Below are 23936 nucleotides of genomic sequence, written 5' to 3' on the forward strand. Positions count from 1 at the left end.
GTATTTGGGTTGGGGTACAGGAGGAGGGGAGGAGGGGATTGGGTATTTTAGGAGGGAAAACTAGGAAAGGTGACAATATTTGAAATGTAAATAAAGAAAATATCTATTTTTTAAAAAAGAAGAAAAAAACCAAAAAATACAAAAAGCAAAACAAAACAACAACAACACACACACACACAAAATCAGAACTATAAAAGAATAAATAACAACAGAAACAAGAGATTCAAAAAATCATCAGATCCTACTACAAAAGCCTATACTCAATAAAATTGGAATATATAGATGAAATGGGTGATTGTCTAGACAACTGCCATGAACCAAAGCTAAAGAAAGAGCAGGTAAACTATCTAATTAGGCCCTTAAACCCTTAGGAAATTGAAGAAGTCATTAAATATTTTCCAACCAAAAATATCCCAGGACCACAAGGCTTTAGTGTACAATTCTAGCAGACCCTTAAGGAAGAGCTAATACCAACATTCCTCAATACATTCCATAAAATAGAAAGAGTAAGAACACTGCATAAGACTTCATTCTATGAATCCATAATTACTCTGATACCTAAACCACACAAGAACTCAACAAAAAAAAGAGAATTTTAAACCAATTTCACTTATAAATATGGATGCAAAATACTCAAAAAAATTCTAGTGAGCCAAATCCAAGAAGTTATGAAAACCATCATTTACCACAATCAAGTAGGCTTCATGTAAGGGGTGAAAGATTGGTTCAATATAGGAAAATACATTAATGAAATCCACTATATAAACAAACTCAAAGAAAAAAATCACATTATGATCTCATTAGAAGCTGAAAAAACATTAGGCAAAATAAAACACTCCATTATGTTAAAAGTATTGGAGATGTCAGGAATTCAAGGCCTATACCTAAGCATGGTAAAAGGAATATACAACAAACCAACAGCAAATATCAAATGAAATCAATAGATACTTGAAGCAATCCCACTAAAATTAGGGAAAAGACAATGATGCCCACTCTCCCCATATCTATTCAATACAGTACTCAATGTTCTAGCTAGAACAATAAGACAACAAAAAGAGATCAAGGGGATACAAATTAGCAAAGAAGAAGTAAAGATATCACTATTTGTCGAAGATATGATAGTATATATATGCAATGCTGAAACTCATCTAGACAACTGTTGGACATACACCCAAAAGATGCCACCCATGCCACAGAAGCACATGTTCCGCTGTATTCATAGCAGCCTTATTTATGATATCCAGAAGTTGTATACAACCCAAAATGTCCCACGATGGAAGAATAGATACAGAAAGGTGGTTCATTTGCACAATGGAAAACTACTGAGTTATTAAGAATGAAGACATCAAGAGTTTTGCAGAAAATGGATGGAACTAGAAAATATTACCCCTTTGTGTGGTAACTCAGAGCCGAAAGAACATGCATGGTACATACTCACTAATAGTAATACACTATTAGTATTATATGCACACACACAAACAAACAAACAAACAAACAAACAAAAAACAAAAAACAGAATACCCAGGAAGTCAAGAAGGTCAACCAGCCTAAGAGCCCAAGTAAGTATGTCCCAATTCTGCTTGGGAGTGACAGTAATACAATCAGAGGGAGCAGAGGAAGAAGGGACCCAGGTACAACAGGGGACAGAGAGAAGAAGGGGTGATCATGAACAGGTATTGGGGTAGGGGAGCAGCACTGAAGCCCTGAGGGCCAGCAAAAGGAATGGACACAGGCAATCTCATGAGGTAGGACATGGGCAAACTCTCTAGAATGTACCTAAGAACTGGGGGGGGGGAGACTCTCTGGACTCAAATAGAAGGACCTTGTATGAAATGGTCTATAGTGGGAAGAGAGAACTTGTAGAGTCCACCTCCTGTGGAAATACAGGACATTAAGTGGAGAGATGGGGTCGTCATGCCACATTAAAAATCTCTGACTTCAGAAGTTTTCCTGTCTGAAGGAACTGCAGGGACAAAATTGGAGAAGAGCATGAGAGAAAGAAGACCCAGTGATAGGCCCAAATTGAGATCCAGCTCATGGGGAGGTCCTGGGGCCTGATACTGATACAGATGTTTTGATATGGTGTATTTTCAGACAGGAGCCTACTATGACTGACCTCTGAGAGGCCCAAGAAGCAGCTGAAAGAGTCAGATGCATATGTTAGCACCCAACCAATGGATGGAAGCCAGGATCCCTTGTTATTGAATTGTGAAAGAGCTGGAAAAAGCTGAGGAGGCAGATGGTGCAATGAGAACACCTCAGTCTCAACTGACCTGGACCTCTGTGATTTCTCAGATACTAAGCCATCAGCCTGGCAGCATATGCTAGTTGATATGAGGCCCCTGATACATATGCAGCAGAGGATTGCCTGTTCTTGCTTCAGTGACTGAAGATGCAACTAACCCTTGAGAGATTGAGGCCCCAGGAACTGGGGGTATCTGCTGTGGTAGTGGTGGGAGATGGGGACATCCCCTTGGAGACACAAGGAGGAGTTATGGTGGAGAGGATTGGTGGGAGACTGAGAGGGAGATTAAGACTAGACACTAATATCAATAGCAATTATATATTTCAAGAAAAAATGTAGGAAAGTAATTGTGTCCCTGCTTACTGCAATACTAGACATGATAGACACTCATTCTATGGAATAAATCTTAGTAGTCATGAACACAGGAAAGGATAAAGTAGAGTAAACATACAGAATGACTGTTACGCTGCCATGAAAGCCATAGAGTATTGCCATTGATGTGATCTAATTTGTAATGTGAATAGACCTTGGGAACATTGCTAACTAAATGAATACATAAAGAATATAATGTCAATGATAGAGTGACCTCACTGTTGGTATAATCTAGCAAAAATCACACAGAAGTAAATAACAGACTACAATTACCAAAGACTTGAGGAAGCACAGTAGAAGAGGTAAAAATAGTCAATGTATAGTTACAGTGTCTTTTTTGAAAGTGCTTATTAGTTATGATGCTTGAAAATGCATCATTGTATATATAATAGACAGAAATTGCTTGTATGGAAAATGAGTAGTGGAAAAATGTCTCCAAGTTCTTATCATAAAATATGATAAAAATTTAAGGACTTAATACATTAATTATTCTGATGTATATATATTGCATTTCTCAGACATAGTTAAGTGTGTCAAGTAGAGATGCAGATGGAGTATGCCTCTAAAAGCCTACATACAGTACAATGCTAAATAATGGAAAGTTTCTGCCTATTTTAAGGCAAGTTGTAGGGTTTTAGGCCCATGTCTGCTCAGCCACTGGGCACAGCTGCTTGAGGAAGCAGAATTCGTGAAGTTTGATTGCCCCCAGGGCAGGTGCTGGGCTACAGGGAAGTGCCACACTGCTCCAGGGGTGGAAAAGCCTCAGTGGTTCAGGGTGTTCCTGAGTCTGTGAGGAGACCACAGCCATGGAGTTCACAGACGATCTGGTGAGAGTAGTGGAAGAGCAGAGAATGGAGTTGCAGGGGGGAGGGCACAGCTTAGTACAGAGTCTAGTGGGGGGGGGAGCTCTAGCTGATCTCATGTGGACTGGAGTGATTGTCCTTGGCTTGGAGACAGCAGGTTGGCTTTCTATGGGATATTAGGCTGAGGTTCTGTAGGCGAAGGCCTTCTTCATGGCTCTCCAGGGTAGATTTTGATGAAAATTGACAGTCCATGGTTCTTAACAGTGTATTGTCATGGCAGAAAATAGATGGGTAAAACCATATCCCCTTTCTCAGAGTGGTCTTTATTACTGGGAGGAATGTCTGAGAAGGAAAGCTTATTGGCTAATCCCTCTGGGCCTCTAGGTACCTCATTAGCATAGGGAATTCTGTTTTACCCCACATGAACATAGAACATGTTTCTTTTATGTGAGAGGCATGGCAATGTTTCAAGTCGGTAGTCTGGCAGGGAGCTGGGAGTCAACTAAGCCTCAGGGGTGTGCCCAACATGTCTCCATGTCTTTGCCTGCTCTACCTTACCAAACTTCCTGGTATTATTGTCTATCCCACAACTTGCTAGGGAGATGTCTTGTGCTCTTTGCTATACGAGAAGAGGCAAAACCAACTGGGTGGCCTCAAGCTATGCCACCAAAAATATTAAATGTATAGGCCCTTAGTGACTTGGCTTATAATCCCCTACCTTGATGGCGACATGGTTCAGCCTTGCAAGTATATAGGGGAGAAGCTAGATATGTTTTTAATGAACAGGTGGATCTTTGTGTTCTCTCTCTCTCTCTCTCTCTCTCCCTCCCTCCCTCCCTCCCTCCCTCCCTCCCTCCCTCCCTCCCTCCCTCTCTCTCTCTCTCTCTCTCTCTCTCTCTCTCTCTCTCTCTCTCTCTCTCTCTCTCTCTCTCTCTCTCTCTGCTTGTAAGGTCCTTTATGGTAGGAGGTCAAGGTTAGAGATAGGAATTTAGTTTTGAGGCTCACTGGCCAGACACAGGTAAAACAGTATTCTAGGAAAGAGAGCTAAGGTGCCCTCTTGAGTTTGGACAATCAAGGAAATGTCCCTTGGCAACAGACAACACACTGACAGAAAACTACAAGAAATAAAAATGCAGAATTATGAAGTTCAACTCCAGTGGATGCGTATACCAAACAACTCCTTCATCTAAGACTCATAGATCATTGCAGAATGATAAGAACTAGAAGTTCTGTGAAATTCCTGAAGATTATGTATCCTAGTAAATTCAGAAAAATACCCATAAAATCTCATGAAAACAATCGCCCAAATATAAGCATATTTGGAAAACAATAATAAACATTTTCTAAATGAATGGGATAAAGACCAGGAGGCCTGGTGTCTATAATGGTGTGAGTCTGAGAAATAATCTTTTTCAAAAAGCAAACAAAGAAAAATAAAATATGTAACTTTATGCATACAATAACAAATGGTAAACCTTGAAACATGCATATAATTTGCATCTCACACAGTGTTTGTGTGTGTGTATGTGTGTGTGTAACAATGGTTTATAGAAAAAGTAGTCTGCATAGATTATAATGCACTAGATATACCAGAAATACATAACCATTCCATTAAGAGAACAAATAAATGCTCTTCCCCTGGATTAGTTTAATCAAGAAGTAGTCCAGATTTTAATTCTCTACTTCATGTTCATTGTACCTTTTATCTTCTTCCTGTCTGTTGTATGAGTCAGAATCTCTGCCTACCTGAAGTCTGTCACTTTTGTCTTTTTGTCCCTGTGTTTCTGTGTGTGTTGTCCCTATGTTTGTAGTTCTGTTTTTCTATGTGTAGGTGGTGTTTGTTATGTCTCTTTGCTAATGCTGTATATTTCTAACAAAGCAATTTACTCTGTATTTATTGAACAGCATAGAAAGCATCTTATAAGTAGAGAATTATTTTTAACTTATGTATCTGCTTCATTCAGGAAATGACATACATGTGTTACTTTGGGTAAGGGTCATGGAAGGGTAAATAACTTGTACCCTTGTTGTAAGCATTTCTATCACATGGGAAATTCAAACTAAGTTTATTTTTTGTTCTCTTAAGGATATCTTAAACAAACAGCATGAGTTCACAGTAGAGTAGAAGTTTTAAATCTTAAGTAAAGTCAAGGTGTATATTTAACTCTAAGGATGAGAATCAACAAAAGTTCTACTCTCATGAATCAAGAGATATCCTCAGAATATTCTATTGCAATCGGAATCCATGAATTTAAAGTATATAAAGGAGAATTATATAAGAGGATTTGGAGGGAATAAAAGATGGGGGAAATGATGCTTTTATATAATAACCTTAAAACAGGAATAATCATTTTTACAATACCCCATACTGAACAATTTTTAAGGCACAGAATTTTTTTCACTAAGATAGAACTTCATATAAAAATACACCTGACAAATTAACAGATCACATTGTTTTTAAAATGAAATACTAATTATTTGTAGAGTCTCACCCAATAAAAGGGATAGTAAAAATATTAATTTATTAATTCACAACACTGGGTAATTTTGAGATATTTAGATATTTAATAAAGATATTTATTAGTTATTGAGGGCCTATGAGGGGTGTAGATTGATTATAATGCTTTAGCAATCATTCTAGATCATAGATATATACAGACAAAATAGATGATGATGTCTATTTGACTTGTGGATACATATTCAACAAATTGTGTTATATGTCTCAAATAAAAGTAAATAAAGGATTTCTATGCATAGTATTTCTAATATATTCTAGAAGTAATACTCTTAGAGGCGCTTGAAAGATGGCTAAGTAGTTAAAATTGTGTATTCCTCTTTTAGAGTGCCAAAGTTTGTCTTGCAAGACCCATTTCATACAGCTTATACCTGCTTGTATTTCTAGTTCTAGGATAAGCAATGGATTTTACTGGCCTATATGGACATTCTACTCACAGATACACATCCACAAACAGACACATACACATAACTAAAAATGAAACAAATTATGTTTAAGTATAAATTTTCTCTAAAACTATTTTAGGAGGTTGGAATATGACTCATTCTTTGTGTGTCTTATAGCTTTTAGCACAGGACTTTGCACATAGTTTTATAAATGCAGTCCAGTTGGTTAACTGGAAAATTTCTCATGAAAATGAACAAGTGATATTAATTTGTTGGAAAATGGTTATTACCATGATCTTAAATGCCACAAGGAAACCATGCCTTTCTGCCTCTGTTCTTAGTTATTCACATCAAATACTGACATTATAGGATGCATTACAGCTTTCTAGCAACAGATCTACTCTAATGAACTGAACTCGAAAGAGTCTTGCAGATGGCCTTCTGTTGATTTTTAGACAAAAGGACTTTTAGAAAGTCAACTCCTACATGTCAAAATAACTTATCAGGGAGTTGTCTTAAGGAACCATTACCTAAGCAATTGTCAGCCATTGCAAGAACTCCAGTTTTGCCAGGAATGTCTTGTGACTTAGGTCAGGCTAGAGCTGAGAAATTCCCAAATAAGAAAAACCCCACAAACTCAAATTACGGTCAATAATACTCAGTTATGCTTGCAGACAGGAGCTTAATATAACTGTCTCCTAAGAGGCTTCATTCAGCAGTAGATGGGAAAAAATGCAATTACTCACATACAAAGATCAGGTGGTACTTGGGGAGTTTTGTAGAGGACTGGGGAATCGAATTGAATGAACTGGAGAAGTCAATGTCACCAAAAGAAGACCTATAGAGTCAACTGACCTGAACTAGTGGGGGCTCATGGAGACTGAACAACCAGCCAAAGAGTACCTAGATCTCTGACTTTGTCCCTTGTTATTGGCTCCTCTTCATCTAACTGGACTGCCTAGTTGGACCTCAGTGGGAGAGAATTCCTTTAAGTGTATTGAATTTTCCAGAGTGGGGTGGTACATAGGGCAACTTATCTTTTTCTGAAAAAAAAAAAAAAAAGGGAGAGGGGCAAATGGGAGGAGGGATTTGTGTAGGCCAGGAAGAAGGCTATGGGAGGCAGTTAGGATATAACATGCATAAGTAAAGAAATTAATAAAGTTTTCTTTTTAAATGTCAGATAAAAATTCACTGAGTATTTACAAAAGAGTACTTCAAGCCCAAAGTGGCCACCACTCTGAAGTAAATGCCACATAAAATTGACCTTATAAAATTTTGCTACAAGTACTTCCAAAATATATAATCCAAATACTCTGTAACTGCCAATGTTTTGTTATCTAAATAAATGAGTGCAATTAGGACACTGTTAAATAGAAGGGCTTGTGGGAATCACAAGGAGCCCAGTGGAGTCTGGACTCATAACTACCTAACCCTGCACCCCTGAATTCCACTCCCTTTCCAGCCTGTGCTTTCTGCTGGGGCAGATCACCAGTTTGTCTGCTCCTTTGAAGACAGTACAGTCTGAACATCTCCCTGGAACTCTTCTACATGGAGTGCAGCTGGGCAACTGAACCAACAGTCTGAAAGCCTCCCTGGACTTCTGCTGCTTACAGAGCAAAATACCCCACAGTCTAAAGTCCTTTCAGAAGAACAGCTACACACAGGGCAGTAGCTTGACTGCCCCTCTGAAGATACAACAGTCTGATGCCCTCCCATAAAAGCCACTGTAGCCAGGGCAACAGCTTACAGGCATCCATGCATTTCTGAAGACCCCACAGTCAGAAGGTCTCACAGAAGGTCTGCTACAACCAGGACTACAGACCTACAAGGAGACCTGATGTAACCCAGGGACACAAGAGGCAGGTATCAGACAGAGACACCCAGACCAGCTAACACCAGGGATAACCAGATGGAGAAGTACAAGTGCAAGACCATAAGCAACAGAAGCCAATATACTTTGGCATCATTAGAACCCAAATGACAGCAAGCCCCAGATATACCTGAAAGTCAGAAAGTTGACCTATCTACTTATGATAATAAATAACAAACTGGGAAAATACAGGAAAACACAGTTAAACAGGTAGAAGACATTAAAGAGGAAACAAATATATCCCTTAAAGAAATACAGAAAAACGCAATCAAACAGGTGAATGAATTGAACAAAGTGGTGCAAGACCTAAAAGTGTTTGTAGAAACAATAAATAAAACACAAATGAAAACTTAGGAAAGAGGTCAGAAATTATACATTTAACCATTACTAACATTATATAGGAGATAGAGGAGAGACTTTCAGGTGTACAATATACCTTAGAAGATATTGACAAAACTGTCAAAGAAAATTCAAAGCATAAAATATCCTAACCCAAAATATGCAGGAAATCCTGGACACAATAAAAAGACCAAATCTAAGAATAATATGCATAGAAGAGAGTGAAAATTTCCAGCTTAAAGGACCTGAAAATATCTTCAACAAAATGATAGAGGAAAATATTCCCAACCTAAAGAAAGTGATAACCATAAATGTACAAAAATCTTATAGAACACCAAATAACTGGACCAGAAAAGAAAATTCTCTCCTTACATCATAATCAAAACACTAAATGCACAGAACAATGCAAAAAATAAAATAAAATCTGCAAGACAAAAAGACCAAATAACAGAGGTCATGAAAACCCTAAGCAAACACAAAGACCAACATAGGCTATTATAATCAGCAAAACCATCAATCAATATAAGTGAAGAATCCAAAATATTCCAGGACAAAACAAAATTTAAACATCTATCTATGAATCCAACCCTACAAAGGAAACTCCAACACAAAAAGGGTACCTGAACCAAAGAAACAGCAAGATATTAATCATCTCACAACAAAGCCAAAAGGAGATAATCACACACACATAATGCCACTTACGACAACAAACGTAACAAAAACTAGCAATCATTTGTCTTTACTATATCTCAATATAAAAACACTCAATTGCCCTATTCAAATACATAACATAAAACACTGGATATGCAAAAAAGATCCAGCATCATGCTGCATACAAAAAATACACCTCATTAACAAAGATATACTACCTCAGAATTAAAGGCTTGAAAAAAGACTTCCAAACAAAAGGTTCCAAGAAATAAGCTAAAGTTGCCATCCTAATATCCAATAAAATAGATTTCAACCAAAAGTTATCAAGCATGATGAAGAAGGGCACTTTATATTCATCAATTGAAAATACATCAGTAGAAAGTTTCAATTCTGAACATATATCCCCCAAATACAAGGACACCCATATTCATAAAAGAAACTTTACTTGAGCTCAAAACACACATTGAATCCCACATAAATATACCCTACTCTCATTAATGGGCAAGTCATTGAAACAGAAACTAAACAAAGGCATAGTGAAACTAATAAAGGTTATGAACCAAATGGATTTAACAGTTATTTATAGAAGATTTCACCCTAAAGCAAAAGATTATACTTTCTTTTCAGCACCTCATGGGACCTTCTCCATATTTTACCTCATATTCGTTCACAAAACAAGGCTCAACTGATACAAGAGGTGTGAAATTATTCAATGTATCCCATCAGATCACCAAGGACTAAGGGTGGTCTTCAGTAACAACAAAAACAACAGAAAACCCACATACACCATGGAAACTGAATAACTCTCTACTCAGTGATAACTTAAGGAAGAAATAAAGAAATGAATGACTTCTTAGAATTCAATGAAAATGATAACATAGCATAGCCAAACTTATAGGACACAATGACAGCAGTGCTAAGAGGAAAATTCATAATACTAAGTGCCCTGGTAAAAATGAATTGGTGAGATCCTACATTAGCAAATTAACAGCACACCTGAGAGCTCTATAACACAAAGAAACAAACACATCCAAGAGTAGATGGCAGTAGTTAAACTCAGGGGAGAAATCAACCAAATAGAAAAAACTAGAATGATATAAAGATCAACAAAACCAAAAGCTGATTTTGAGAAAATAAACAAGATAGATAAACCCCTAGCCAAACTAACTAAAGGGCCCAGAGACAATATTCAAATTAACTAAATCAGAAATGAAAGGGTAGATATAACAAGCTATACAACTGAGCAATAGTTATTTTTTTAAAAAAAACAGAAGAATGTCCTGAGCTAATGTCTCGCCAGCAAAACACACTCAGACAATCGGATTCTTCTACAGCAGAGCTTTATTGCTTCATTAGAAAGAAGACCCCGAACCCGGAAAATGGTGCTGCTTATATACCCCTCTGTGTGATGTGTCAGCTCCTGATTAGCTGCTCACTCATCACCCCACTACTACGCCCTGGGATGGGCAGTGACTTGGCATGAATTTACTCTTGCACCTGCGCACATTTCTTGTTTACCAGTTAGGCACAGTGGAGGCCAGCGCCATCTTGTAATGGCGATTGCTCACGGCTCTCCACAGAAGAACTACAATTTGAACTAACCAGTACCCCCAGAGCTTGTGTCTCTAGCTACATATGTAGCAGAGGATGGCCTAGTTGACCATTAATGGAAGGAGAGGCCCTTAGTCTTGCAAAGATTCTATGCTCCAGTATAGGGGAAAGCCAGGGCCAAGAAGTGGGAATGCGTGGGTTGTGGAGCAGGGGGAGCAGGATGGGTATAGGGGATTTTCAGAGAGGAAACTAGGAAAACGGATAGTATTTGAAATATAAATGAAGAAAACATCTAATAAAAACAATGAATTTATGAAATTCTTAGACAAATGGATGGTTCCGGAGGATATCATCCTAAGTGAGGTAACCCAGTCACAAAAGAATTCACATGATATGCACTCACTGATAAGTGGAAACTAGCTCAGAAGCTAAGTATCCTTCTTACAAAGGGGGAACAAAATACCCATGGAAGGAGTTACAGTGACAGTTTTCAGAGTATAGACTGAAGGAATGATCATCCAGAGATTGCCCCACTTGGGGATCCATCCCATAAACAACCACCAAACCCAGACACTATGGCAGATGCCAACAAGAGATTGCTCACAGGAGCCTGATATAGCTGTCTCCTGAGAGGCTTTGTCGGTGCCTGGCAAATACAGAAGTGGATGCTCACAGTCATCTATTGGATGGGACATAGGGTCCCCAATGAAGGAGCTAGAGAAAGTACCCAATGAGCTGAAGGGATTTGCAGCCCCATGGGAACAACATTAATATGAACTAATCAGAACCTCCAGAGCCCCTTGGGACTAAACCACCAATCAAAGAAAACACATGATGGGACTTGTGGCACTAGCTGTATATGTAGCAGAGGATGGTCTAGTCGGCCATCAATGGGAGTAGAGGCCCTAGGTCCTGTGAAGGTTCTATTTCCCAGTATAGGGGAAAGCCAGGGCCAGGAATGGGAGTGGGTGGGTTAGGGAGCAGGGGGAGGGGATAGGCAATTTTGGGAGGGGAAACTAGGAAAGGGGATAGTACTTGAAATGTAAATAAAGAATATATCTAACAAAAAATAAATATACCCGAGTCCAGGGAAATGAGAGACTTTTGGGAGTCCAAGGGAGGGAACTTGGATGATGTGCTCTACAGTGGGGATTGGAAACTTGTAGAGTCCACCTCCAGTAGAGGAATAAGATATCAAGTAGAGGGATTGGTTTTCCATAACACAGTCAAAATCTCTGACCCAGAATTGTTCCTGTGTAAAAGAACTGCAAAAAGAAAAATGGAGAAGAACCTGAGAGAAAGGAGGTCCAGTGACAGGCCCAAATTGGGATTCAGCTCAAAGGGAGATTCTGGGGCCTGACACTGTTACTGATGCTGAGGTGTGATTGCAGACAGGAGGCTAACATGGCTGCCCTCCTAGAGGCCGAACAAGCAACTGTAAGGGTCATACTAGCACCCAGCCAATGAACAGAAGCCAGTGACCCCTGTATTTGAATGGGGAAGAGCTGAAAGAAGCTGAAGAAGAGAGCAATCCCATGAGAAGACCAGCAGTCTCAATTGACCTGGACCCCTGAAATTTCTGACACTGAGTCACCAACCTGGCTGCATACACCAGCTGATATGAGGCCCCCGGCTATAAAGGAGGGGACTGCCTGATCTGGACTCAGTGAGAGAAGATGCACCTAACCCTCAAGAAGCTTGAGGCTCCAGGGAGTATAGAGGTCTTGTGGTGTGGTAGTAGGGGAGGCACATCCTCTTGGAGACAGTAGGGGAAGAGGTATGGGATGGGGTAGGAGTGGGGGCACAGACTGGGAGAGGGATGAAGACTGGACTGTAAAAATGGATTAAAGAATAAAAAAGAAATATAAAGGCTTTTGTACTACACATAGAACAAGCATTCATATATGTACAGATACATATACTAATTTTTATATATAGGAATTATATATAAAAATGCTAATATTTGCAATTCTTAAAGATATTTTCACTGAACATCCAATGGTCCCATAATTTGCTTTTAATGTGTCTTCACAGAACACCAGCCAATATTTATGCATTTTAAAGTCTCCGGTTTTCATCAATATTACTCTGATAACTCTAAATATGGTTTTATTATTAAGTTGTGTTAATATATTTTACTAATCACATTATTAAAACCCATCAATTTTATAGGTTACTCAACTCTTCATAATATTTCCATACATACATGTATCATAGATCATCATTTCTAGTTTTCTACATATTCCTCCATTTTCTTTTGTCTTCTCCAATATCACAGTAAGGTAATGTAAGAGTTACATAATAGTGGAATTAGAACTATGAAAAAGGATTCTGGATTGTGCATGTGTACAGAAACTACTTGTATCAGAGTTGGTCTATCAAATGTATGCCAGTTTAATAACAGCCCTGAAGAGACAATTCTAAAAACTAATTGAAACTGTTATGATTCTGAGAAATCTCAATATTCCTGAAAGTCCTAAATCTAAATGAAGGCTTTTTGTGTGCATTTTCTTTTATTTCTGTATAATTTAAATATATTAATATAAAATTTCCTCTAATTTTATGCAGGTTCTCAATATTTTTTATTAAAAACCTTTTCATTTTCTGGGATACATATAATAGGAATAAGTAATCCATAAATAATGAGTCAAGGAGGAAGGGAAAATTACTCACTTATCATAAGTGATAAATGGCATGACATTAGCCAGGTGCCTAGTAAATGTCTATGAGATTTGTTCATAGACTAACACAGAGCCATAAATGCTATTAAAACTATAACCAACAAAGGTAAATTATGAAGCAAACATATATATATATATATATATACATATATATATATATATATATATATATATATATATATATAATAAAGTTATTTATGCCCAAAGAATCAAATGAATTTGGAGTTCGATGTTACTATAATTTATTATTTACTATTAAGTAGTGAATATGCCTTGTTTCCTTCCAACAGCAATTACACAGCATAAGTAATTGCAGTAGGAATCACATACTATGGTAGTAGTTTTGATATCCCCAAATTTATCACCAGAGCACCAGAATATTTATGCTGCCATAACCATAATCTTATCAGAAATATGCACCAAGTAGGACCATTCTAAAACACTGAAAATCTTTCTAGAATCAACAAATGCATATTTCTAAAAAGACTATAGGTGTTTCATGGGCTGAGTATTCATCATGAAGCATATTGATGTTATCTAATAACTCCTGATAACCTCATCTATCTCTCCAGGAATTTGTTTTCAAATGAATACATACAAGATTATGGATGATGATATGCACAAGGGTAATTTTAGATGATCTTAAGAGAACATAAATTCTCTTAATAAAGAAGTTAAATGAACAGAACTCAAGAAGATGCAATTCCTGTTATACCAGCAAAAGACGAGGTACCTGCAGTGGAGAGATGGCTCAGAGATTAAAAGCACTGACTGCTCTCCCAGAGGTCTTAGTTCAATTCCCAGCAACCACATGGTGGCTCACAAATATCTGCAATGGGATCTTCTGGTATGTCTAAAGACAGCTACTGTGTATTAATCATATATATATATATATTTTGAAAGAAAGAAAGAATCTAACAAAAGGAAGAATACAGGAACCTGACTAGGATACATGCAGATGTGCCTCCCTGGACTTTACTCTAAATTGCTATCTTAATTAAATAGCACCATTCTAACACATTTTATTTTTTGAAAATATTATATAAGATTAGTGTGTACTTACACCATTCTCCCCTTTTACTCTCTTTGAATTCTTCTCTGTCTTTCCTATTGCTTTTTAAATGCATGGCCTTGTTTAATTATTCATAAGATGTTTTATACACACACACACACACACACGCCCGCGAGCGCGCATACATATATATATGACCCACATGTTGAGAAAGCTTTATAATTACCAGCTATGCTGGTATTCTAAGAATGGAAGAAATAATTCTAAAGTAAGAGAAAATAACCTCTAATATAGGTATATCACCTAAAGCACTTGTTTGTTCTTGATGAGAGTGTAAGAACATGCAAGCTTGATAACCTGACCACGCTCACAGAAGTAGTGGAGAATTTCAAGATATATATGTGTGTGAGTGTGTGTGTGTGTGTGTGTGTGTGTGTGTGTGTGTGTGTGTGTGTGTGTGTTTGTGTGTACCTTTGTTGTTTGTTTGTTGTCCATAGGTACATACATTGATGCTGATGCCTTGATCACCTATGAAGATGTACATTCCTGGATGAGAATGATGTTCTCATGTGGGGCAACTGGCTATGCACAGACAGCCTGATCTTCAGTCAAGCTGAGGTCTTGAACCTCGATAGGACCTGGTGGTGGTAATTTTCACCTACATGGTCCTGCCAGGGTTCAAGACTTCAGCTTGACCAGAGACCAGGCTGTCTGTGCATAGCCCATTGCCCCACATTCTCTCTCTTAGTTGAGATTAATTTCCTGTAGCACTTCACCTAGAAATTGAGCCTTAAAAGAAGCACATACATATTTTCAAGTTAATTGGTATTATTATTTTTCAGGATTGTTTAGGTAAAGACACTATTGACATTTCATAGGAGAAGCTCCCTGATGTATACAAGAGACAGAATGATGTAACAGATGCCTTGACATTTTTGTATGACATAGCAAGTGGTTCTTTCATTTTGAGTAGTTGTGTCTTTCACTAATGATCTAATCTGCTACAAAAAGCTATTGCTTGTATAATGGGTGATAGTTACACTTATATGTCCATATAAGAATAAATACATAGCCGTATCAGGGTCATGTCAGCAAAATCTTGCTGGCATATGCAATAGTGTCTGCGTTTGGTGGCTGATTATGACATGGATCCCCAGGTAGGGCAGTCTCTGGATGGTCCTTCCTTCCATCTCAGCTCCAAACTTTACCTCTGTAACTCCTTCCATGGGTATTTTGTTCCTGATTCTAAAGAGGAATGCAGTATCCACACTTTGGTCTTCCTTCTTCTTGAGTTTCATGTGTTTTGCAAATTGTATCTTGGGTATTCTAAGTTTATGGGCTAATATCCACTTATCAGTGAGTGCATATCATGTGAGTTATTTTGTGATTGGGTTACCTCACTCAGGATGATATCCTCCAGATCCATCCATTTATTCATTGTTTTTAATAGCTGAGTAGTACTCCATTTTGTAAATGTACCACATTTTCTGTTTCCATTCCTCTGTAGAGGGACATCTGGGTACTTTCCAGCTTCTGGCTATTATAAATAAGGCTTCTATGAACATAGTGGAGCATGTGTTCTTATTACCAGTTGGAACATCTTCTGGGTATATGTCCAGGAGAGGTGTTGCTGGATTCTCCAGTAGTACTATGTCCAATTTTCTGAGGAACTGCCAGACTGATTTCCAGAGTGGTTGTACAAGCTTGCAATCCCACCAGCTATGCCAGTGCCTGGCAAATACAGAAGTAGATGCTCACAGTCATCTATTGGATGGAACACAGGGTCCCCAATGGAAGAGCTAGAGAAAGTACCCAAGGAGCTGTAGGGGTCTGTAACCCTATAGGAGAAACAACAATATGAGCTAACCAGTACCCTCTGAGCTCATGTCTCTAGCTGAATAAATAGCAGAAGATGGCCTAGTCAGCCATCATTTGGAAGAGAGGCCCTTTGTTTGGCAAAGAGTATATGCCCCATGTACAGGGGAATGCCAGGGCCAGGAAGCAGGAGTGGGTGGGTTTGGGAGCAGGGCAGTTGGAGGGTATAGGGGACTTTTGGGATAGCATTTGAAATGTATATGAAGAAAATATCTAATAAAAATTATAAAAAAGAAAAAGAATAAATACATAGAATGTGTTCAGTAATTATACTGGTTTAGATAAGGTGAAATAGAAGTTTCTTTCCAGGGTCCTCAGATAAGTCTTCTTGCTCCCCATTGTCCTATTTGTGCAGTCATACAATTTGTAAGTAACTGCTATCTTTTCAGAGGAACTCAGAACTAGATTCTACTATCAGTAAGTGGAATTCATATTATAGAATACTTTCATGGATGGGGAATACATGTGAGGGAATATTGCTGGAGAAGAAGAAACAGCCAATATTCTGCTTTTATCATGGACTCACAATATCTGCAACTTCCATTCTTTCTCTGAGCTCAACAGAAACTTCTACAGTTAATTCAGAAGTTTAACTCCAGTGGGAAAATTCAGATTGAATCAGATGTTTAAAAAATAAAACCCTGTTTAAAAAATTATGACATAATGGCATAAAGCCTAATCCCGTAAATGTCAGAATATTACCAATTTATTCAGGATGATGCCATAAACATCAGTGCAATGTCATAAATATCAGAAAAATGCCATACTCATTGCAATATCCATGAGTAGGCAGTAGGCTCAGAGTACTATAATATTCACTTAGCTTATTTGTTCTCTTTTTACATAATACTGTACATAATGTGAGTTAGCAATTTCAGATAATTATCCTTATAATAATTTTTCAGAGTCAGCTTCTATGGATACTGTCCAGCAAATTAATCTCAAATTTTTCACATAGGGATTCAAAAGCCTTGCAAACCAGAGAAGTCCAACAAATATTTTCAGATACTAGAATAACCTTTAGTTTTATGGTATCTAGTCACTACTGTAAACGAACCAAATGGTTGGAGGTCTTCCATTTTACTCATCCAGAGATACATGAAATAGTTCAGAAGGCCACATTGAAAGTAACAATGTAATTAAGAAAATACGTGTTCTGGCAGAGCCTCTCAGGAGACAAATACAGAGGCAATTGCTTGCAGCCAACCATTGGACTAAATGTTGGGTCCCTGATGGAGGAGCTGGAGAAGGGACTGAAGGAGCTGAGGGGGGTTGCAGCCCATGGAGGAAGCAACAGTGTCATTCGGCCAGACTCCCCAGAGCTCCCGGGAATGGATTACCAAAGAAAGAGTACACAAGGAAAGACCCATGACTCAGGCCATATATGTCATAGAAGATGATGGCCTTGTTAGACATCAGTGGGAGGAGAGGTCCTTGGGCTTGAGGGTGTTTGATGGCCCAGTGTAGGGGAATGCCAGGGTGGGAAGACAGAATGGGTGGGTAATTGGGGGAGCAACCTCATAGAGGCAGGGGGAGGGAAGATGGGATGGGAGTTTCCGAAGGGGACACCTGGAAAGGGGAAATCATATGAAATGTGAATAAAGAAAGTGTCCAAGAAAAAAAGAATTAAAAAACAGTTAAAAAGGAAAAAGAAAGTTGATGTTCAGACTATTTTTCTCAAAGCTTTCTTCATATCTTTGTTCCTCAGACTATAGATAAATGGGTTCAGCATAGGCGGAAACACAGTATACATCAATGATGCTACAGAAGTTCTCCTGTATGACTCTGTAAATGCAGAACTAATGTATACCCCAAAAGCTGTCCCATAGAACAAGGAAACCACTGACAGATGAGATCCACATGTTGAAAAAGCCTTATGCCTACCGCCTGGTGATGGCATTCTGAGGATGGAAGAGATAATTTTATAGTAAGAGAAAATAATCCCTACTAGGGGCATACCACCTAATGCACTACTCATGACATATATCAAAATGTTATTGATGAGAGTGTCAGAACATGCAATCTTGATAACCTGATAAAGTTCACAGAAGAAGTGGGGAATTTCAAGAAATGTGCAGAAAGATAGACGCAATGTCATTAAGCCATGTAGAAGGGCATCCACAATGCTAATGTACAAAGACAAAAAAATCATCACAAAACACAAATGGAGTTTCATGATGTCTGTGTAGCGAAGGGGATTGCAGATGGCCACATAACGGTCATAAGCCATTGCTGCAAGAAGAAAGTTTTCCATTCCAGCAAAAAGTAGGACAAAGCTAAGCTGGGTAATGCAGCCTGTGTAACTGATGGATTTGCTCTGTTTCTGAAGGTTTGTCAGCATCTTAGGAACAGTGGTGGTGCTGAAGCAGATATCAGTGAAGGACAGGTTTGAGAGGAAGAAGTACATTGGAGTGTGGAGGTGAGCGTCAGAGACAATGGCCAGGATGATGAGCAGGTTCCCAGAGACTGTCACTAGGTACATAAGCAGGAACAGTCCAAAGAGGATGGGCTGAAGTTCTGGATCCTCTGAGAGGCCCAAGAGAAAGAATTCTATTACTCTTGTCTGGTTTTCTAATTCCATGATTTGTTAGAGGCTGAATGGAGAAATACAAGTAGTTGGTCACAAAAGCAAATGTACAAGGTCACTCTGACCCTGTACTCATTTTTTTCATATCTATCCTTTGCCTTCTACTTCTGGTCTTTGTACTTTCAATATTTTATGTAGTGAATGCTTTTTCTAATGTTATAGGACCAAATATAAAGAAAGTAAAAGAAAATCATACATAATTTAAAATTTAAAAATTTTCCCAAACAATATAAATATAAAAATCATAATAAATCTAAGTAAAATGTAGCCTTAGTTGATATTTTATGTTCCATACATCTAAATCTGGCTTCAGTGTCCAGTTTGTAAACAAGATAATAGTTTTAAACTGTGTCAGATATGTCCTTCTTTAAATTGTATAACAGAAATCTATTATGAAATATTATTTAATGTTGAGAGGAAGAGAATGGGAAAACAAAAAAAAATTCAACAAGCAGTATTTGGAATTTTAAATAGCCATTTAGCTTGCTGATTGTGAATTATTTATGCATAAGCAAAAATCACTTTCCATGATTCAGCACAGAAGAGAAGTGATTGGTTTGTGAAGATATGATGTGAAAAAATCCTACACAGAGTACTTTTGTCAACTTGGAAAAGCTTGGAATAAGAGAGATAGTCTTCCCCCATAAGAGTATACCAATTGGTTGTTCAATGCTAAAATGTGACTCCTGAAAAGATACTTACAAGTAGTATTATATGGACTTGATAGGTTATATTTAAGAATATATGAATAAATATGTACATATAAGTATACAAAAACAATTAATGAAAAATGACATTAATTTGAAGGAAAGCAATGACAGTATATGGAAAGGAGAATAGGGAAAGGATAAATATTTTATGTATATTACAATCTCAAAAATAATAATTAAAACAATAAAAAACAGATAACATTAGAATATTATTAATGCCAAAATTCACTGAAGAATAATCTATTAGAATTGTCATTGCATATATTGCACACAGAAAAGCAAGGAAAGCACATGATTCAATAAATAACACTGATTATTACTATTCCCACGTGTACATATAGTGATGCCTTGTTATAAAAAATTTTGTTGCCACGTCAACATAAGTAGTCCAAGACATACTTAATCTTATAGTATAAATCTATAGTGTAATAAACTTTAAAGTTTTTAAAATAATATAATTTAAAATAAAATATTTAAACTATTTAAAAATAGTGAAAAAATAAAATTCTCATCATTAACCATTAATTTAAAATATGTTGAATATTATCATTAAATGTTGCTACAAGGAAAATGATGCAATTTACTTCTGTAATTTATATGTGAATCATGCATTTTTATTTCCTCAATGGATTGCAAAATTTGTGCACTTGATTTTTGAATCTGTGAACAATATCTTTGTATTTCTTTTTAAAATTCTATTTGAATTATATGCCAATTCTCGTTGATCTTAGCAATATATTCTTCTCTATATCATTAATATTAACTTGATCTATTACAGTGCTTTATGTACATAAATATGGTTTATACTTTTTTCTGCAGTAGAATAGTTATAGGATGATATAATATGTATATATTCAAAAATGTGAAATCTGTAAAATTATTTATAAAATCATATTAAGAATAATTAAATTATACTTGTATTTTTCTCTATAAAAAGAAAAAATGGATTGAAACATAAAGGATAAATTAAACTATTAGAGTTATTGCTTTTTTATAGAAAAATCAGATCTGGTGGCAAAAGTATCTGATTGCCTTGTTATGGACATACACAATTATTATTGTAATATCTCTATTCAGAGTTCTTATTTTTAAAATTTAAATATCAAAACAGTTATAATCATGTGCTGGAAGAGCCTCTCAGATGGCAGCCATACAAGGCTCCTGTCAGCAAGTGCTTCTTGGCATCAGCAATTGTGTGTGGGCTTGGTGTCTGTAGTTGGGATGGATCCCTAAGTGGAGCAATCTTTGAATGGCCTTTTCTTCATTCTCTGCTCCATTTTTTTTGTCCCTGAATTTCCTTTAGACAGGAGCAATTCTGGGTTACAAATTTTGAGATGAGTGTGTGGCCACATCCCACAACTGAGGACCGTGCTTATCTACTGGAGGTGGTAGAGACATCTATGGCTGTCTTATGTAAGGCTCTGCCAGATCCTAACTAATACAGATGCAGATACTCACAGGCAACCATCAGACTTAGTCTAGGAACTCAAAGATAGGGGAAGGAATTAAAGAGCTGAACAGGATTGAATGCCCATAGAAAGAACAACAATATCAACCAGACTACACGGAGCTCCCAACGGCTAAACCACCAACCAAAGAGTGTATACATGGAGGAATCATTGCGTCCATCTATATATATAAAGCAGATGATTGCTTTATCTTACATCAGTGGGAGGGGTGGCCTTTGGACCAGCAGAAGCTTGATGCCCCAGCATAGGGGAATGTTCGAGAGGTGAAGTAGGAGAGGTTTAATGTTTTAAGGAGCAAACTCATAGAGACAAAGGAGAGGACAGAAGGGATAGTGGGTTTGCAGAGCAGAGACTGAGAAGTGAGACATGTGAAATTAAGTAAATAAAATAACCAATAAAAACTTAAAGAAAAAAGTGATAGTAATGATGAATCTGCAGTAAGCTTTTATTTATAGCACAAAAGTGAATGGCAGCCAAGATTTTGTCTATTTTTTTTCTTGAGTCAATAGGTAAAAAATTAGCTTTCACTCTCTATAATAACTTTGCCAGTCATCAGATAATTTAAATTTAGGTTAATCCTGGAAGAACCTTAACAAAATATGAAGAGTAGATTGGCATTGAGATTTAGAATTAGTGTAAGAATTTACCAGAATAGAAGCTGCTTAAATGTTGGTATATGAGTAGACGCAAGCTTGAAAAATGACAGAAAATACTGCAAATATCTGGCATTTCCTTATGCCACACATTCTTGAATGGACCTATAGATGATCTCCTGCCAGTGGTACTGAAGATATATAAAGAAGATTTAAGATTACCTGGGCTTCAAAATTTAAAAATGACATTCAATTCTTCTCTAGAGTTTAAGAAAAATATGAAAATGTTGTTCTGAGGAACACAGAAAGGTGGGGAGACAAGGTAATGCTGTGAAGAAATGGTGATTACTAAGACCAGGGTCAGGAAAACTTCCTACTACCTGTACAAAACTAATAAGTAGATGGTCACCATTAGATTACATGTAACTTCCATGGCCCTTGGGGCTTAATATCCAAAGTTCCTCATTAGTCAGACAGTGTCGTTCTCAAGTGATTGTAGTGCAGCATAAACATGTATTTTACCCTTTCCCATCTATATATTATTATTCCACTTTAAAATTACTCTCCATGATAACTTTATAATTCACTGGTTGCCATGCTTACTCCATGTTCAATACTAAGAACCAAATATTTCCCATTTGAACTTTATTATCATTATTATTATTGTTATTGTTATTGCTATTATTTAATGATCTTTAAGCTTTTTTTACAGTCCAGTCGTTATCCCACTCCTGGTCCATTCCCTGACCATTCCTTATCTCAGTTTTCCTCCCCTGTCTCCAAGGGGATGACCCCACCAAACCCTACCCTATCCCCACCCCATTCCACTAGGCCTCTCAGCTCTGTGGGGTCCCATACCTCTCCAGGGTTAGGCACATCTTCTTTCACTGAGGCCAGACCAAGCAGTCCTCTGCTATATATTTGTTAGGGATCTTTTACCAGCTAGTGTGTGCTGCCTGGTTGGTGGCTCTGTCTCTTAGAGACCTTGGAAGTCCAGATTAGTTGAGAATTCTGGTCTTTCTAGGGGGGTTACCCACCTCCTCAACTTCTACCAGCCTTTCTCTAACTCAACCACAGGGGTCCCTGACTGTAGTCAATTGGTTAGGTGTAAGTATCTGCATCTGTCTAATTCACCTGCTTGTTGGGCCTCACGGAGTGCTAAGCTCATGTCTGAAAGCACACCAGTGCATCAGTAAAAGTGACAGGACTTGGAGCCTCCCCTTCAGATAGATCCCAATTTGGGTCAGTCACTGGGTCTCCTTTTCCTCAATCTCTTCAATTTTGTCTCTGCAGTTCTTTTAGACAAGAACAATTCTGGGCAAGAGTTTTTTTACTGTGGGATGGCAACCCTATCCCTCCACTTGATGCCCTATCTTTCTAGTGGAAGTGGAAGTTATGTTATTTTAAAACTATTTTGTTAATTCATTTACCATATATATTTTACAATCTTCCCATCATTCCATAACACCTCTCTAGCTCTATTGCTTAAGGCTATTCCTTTATTTATCTTTTTAAAGATTTATTTACTTTTTATATGTAAGTACACTGTAGCTGTCTTCAGACACCCTAGAAGAGGGCATCAGATCTCATTACAGATGGTTGTGAGCCACCATATTGTTGCTGGGATTTGAACTCAGGACCTTTGGAAGAACAGGCAATTCTCTTGACTGCCGACCATTTCTCCAGCTTTATTCCTTTATTTTAATATTCCCTGATATGTTCACCAATTTAGCTCTTGCTAGACAATAGGGTTGTCCTGAGCAGTTAACTATTACAGTGAAAACTAATTTTAATATTTAGATTTGGATTTTTTATGGACACATTTCTCTATTTCTTTGTGATAAACAATAAAGAATTAAATATGAAATAATAGTTAGATATTGAACTCTTCCATTCAAAACTGGTAAAATGCTTTTAAACATAATCAGACCATTATATATTCTTAGCAGAATTATATGAAAAATTTTATTTTTCATGTCTGTGTTATGCATAATATGGTTTCCTTTGTATTCCCTATTTTGTTAGTGTATAGTCTTGAAAAAATGGTAGTTCTCATTAAGAAAATTCCATTATGTAAACTATGTTCTGTATTCATATTCATCCTTCTTTTGTTCAACTGTGTCATCCATTCTAAAGGTTCATATTTTTCTACTCAAATTTAATTTAGATTTCCCTAATAAGAATTCATTCATTTGCTTCACTATATGTGTTGTATGTGTGTGTGTGTATGTATATATATATATATATATATATATATATATATATATATATATATAT

At 37.2% G+C, this 23936-nt stretch overlaps 1 protein-coding gene and 1 pseudogene across 1 annotated transcript; both read right to left on the bottom strand.

Moving 5' to 3' along the window:
• Positions 14569-14809, bottom strand: Olfr852-ps1 (olfactory receptor 852, pseudogene 1; annotated as a pseudogene).
• On the bottom strand, positions 17964-18881 carry Olfr853 (olfactory receptor 853). Its single transcript, NM_146906.1, has one exon. The coding sequence runs from the start codon at positions 18879-18881 to the stop codon at positions 17964-17966; it is 918 nt and encodes a 305-aa protein (NP_667117.1).
• Positions 18882-23936: the final 5055 nt, after the last annotated feature.

This window comes from Mus musculus, chromosome 9, assembly GCF_000001635.26.
Source record: "Mus musculus strain C57BL/6J chromosome 9, GRCm38.p6 C57BL/6J".
In the NCBI taxonomy this organism is placed as follows: domain Eukaryota; kingdom Metazoa; phylum Chordata; class Mammalia; order Rodentia; family Muridae; genus Mus; species Mus musculus.